Genomic DNA, 2,156 nt, shown 5'->3' with positions numbered 1-2,156 from the left:
TATATTTTTCTCAGGAAATTGGGAAACCGCATTGGAAGAGTTATTAGGGTGGATCAAGCTACTAGCTTGGTGTCTCGGGGCATGTTTGCCAGGATGTGTGTCGAACTCGACATGAGGAAGCCCCTGGTGTCGAAGTTCACTTACGAGGGGAAGATCAGGCACATGGCTTACGAAGGTATGCATTTAGTTTGTTTTTCGTGTGGTTTATATGGGCATGCGAAGGATTCTTGCCCAGCCTTGAGAACGACAACTAGCGTGGGGGAAGGTGCAATGGAAGAAGCCGAGGCGGATAAGGCAGATCACATGCAACCGGCTCATGCCAGGCACCCTCCGAACGTGACTTCTGAAATGCTGGATCCCAAAGTCCCCTTTGGGACGTGGATGATCGCTCCAATGCGAAGGGGAAGAAACATAGCGAAGTAATCTACCAGGGCTAATCGCAACATTTCGGACCGGAGGGAGGGGGCAGTTTTCGGAGATGGAATGCCTGTCCAAGTGTCCAAATTTGCGCCGCTAATGGAGGAGGAGACTGTGGCAGAGGCGGAAGAGGAGAGGGCGGATGGCCAGGAGAAAGATGGTGGAGGCATCGAGGAGGGACAAGCGGAGGACGTGGGCGCATCTCGAAGAGCTTCAAGTTCACGAGTGGCGCCAAATGCAGGCGGGGGAGCAAGACTGTGACGACCAAATGTCATTGCCAGGGAGCAACAAATAATGAATGAGCCCGTAGTGGCGCAGGGGTCCTCGTCCAGTGCAAGGGTATCCATGCCCAAAGTAAGTCGGCACACAGGGGGTGGTTCGAGGAAGGCAGCGGAGGAAGATGAGCACGTGGTTGTCCGGGGCACGCAAGGCGGTTTGGTGATCAGGTCATCGCGGGTGTACGTTGGCGACACTGGCGGGATTGCACCTTCACCGGTCTGGCACCACCCTACGGAGCACCATGGGGACCCCCCGGAGCAGTTTGATGATGAAGGAGATGTTGTCATGGACCTCGAAGGAGTCTTGGGCCAGCGCGAGGATGGAGGTAACGGGGTTGCTCTCTGAGCACCCCGAGTGTGGTTTTGCTTTTGCGTTTGTGTCTTTTTGGCCTTTCTGTTTTATCTTTGTCTATCAATCCATTTTTGTGATGTTTGTTTATGGACTACATGTTCTGGAATTGTCAGGGTGCGGGTGGTAAGCCGTTCCTTCGCGCCCTCAAACACTTCATTAAGCTGCATAAGCCTTGCATGCTAAGCCTTTTCGAACCCAAAGTTTCGGGAACCCACGCAAATGACATATGTACAAAGATTGGGTTTTCGGACTGGATCAGAGTTGAAGCAGTCGGTTTTAGTGGCGGCATATGGGTTTTTTGGAAAGATCCAGTGCGGATTTCAGTCCTCCGAACTCACCCCCAGTTTATTCTTATGCAGGTAGTTTCAGGTAGCTACCCGCCATGGTACCTTGCCTCAGTCTACGGTAGCCCGGCACACCATCTGCACCGACGGTTGTGGAATGACCTTCGTCAAGCCGAAAACAGCATCACGGGCCCCTGGATTGTTGCGGGGGATTTTAATGCGGTTCTTAATAGTGAAGAGACGAGTAATTATAGCTCTTTCTCTTCGCATCGAAGTGCGGACTTCAGAAACTGGATCCAGGACGAGGGGCTCATAGACCTGGGCTTTTCAGGGCCTAAACTCACTTGGGTCAAGAACGAGGCGGCGGAACGCGTCAAAGGCGCTCGGCTGGACCAGGCCTTATGTAACACCGCTTGGCGAAACAATTTCCCAGGTGCGTGCATTACTCACTTAGCGCGACTTGCTTCTGATCACGCTCCTTTACTTTTGCAGGTTGGTCAGCAGCGACAGCGACTATCCACGGTTCCTTTCTCCTTTCAGGCGGCCTGGCTTACCCGTACAGATGTGCATGAAGTAGTAGGGAGGGCATGGAACTCAACCAGAGGCTTTGTGGACAACACACGAGTCCTGGCAGAAGATCTGGCTAAATGGAACAAGGAGTCATTCGGGAATGTGTTTAAACAGAAAAAAGTCCTGATGTCCCGGATCAGTGGGGCCCAGAAGGCCTTGGCAGCAAATTACCACAAAGGCCTAGCAAAGCTGGAATTAAAGCTCAGGGACGAACTTGAGCTCATTCTCCATCAGGAAGAGCTCATTTGGTTCTAG

General features: G+C 52.5%; 1 protein-coding gene across 1 annotated transcript; it reads left to right on the top strand.

The window, feature by feature from the left end:
* The first annotated feature begins 762 nt into the window (after positions 1-762).
* Positions 763-2,156, top strand: LOC109162645. The gene is made up of 2 exons (XM_019311332.1): positions 763-1,029; positions 1,161-2,156. The coding sequence occupies exons 1-2, from the start codon at positions 763-765 to the stop codon at positions 2,154-2,156; spliced, it is 1,263 nt and encodes a 420-aa protein (XP_019166877.1).

This window comes from Ipomoea nil, unplaced genomic scaffold, assembly GCF_001879475.1.
Source record: "Ipomoea nil cultivar Tokyo-kokei standard unplaced genomic scaffold, Asagao_1.1 scaffold2957, whole genome shotgun sequence".
NCBI classification, from domain to species: Eukaryota; Viridiplantae; Streptophyta; class Magnoliopsida; order Solanales; family Convolvulaceae; genus Ipomoea; species Ipomoea nil.
The sequence above is the reverse complement of the archived record's forward strand: the minus strand, read 5'-3'. Positions and strand labels throughout refer to the sequence as shown.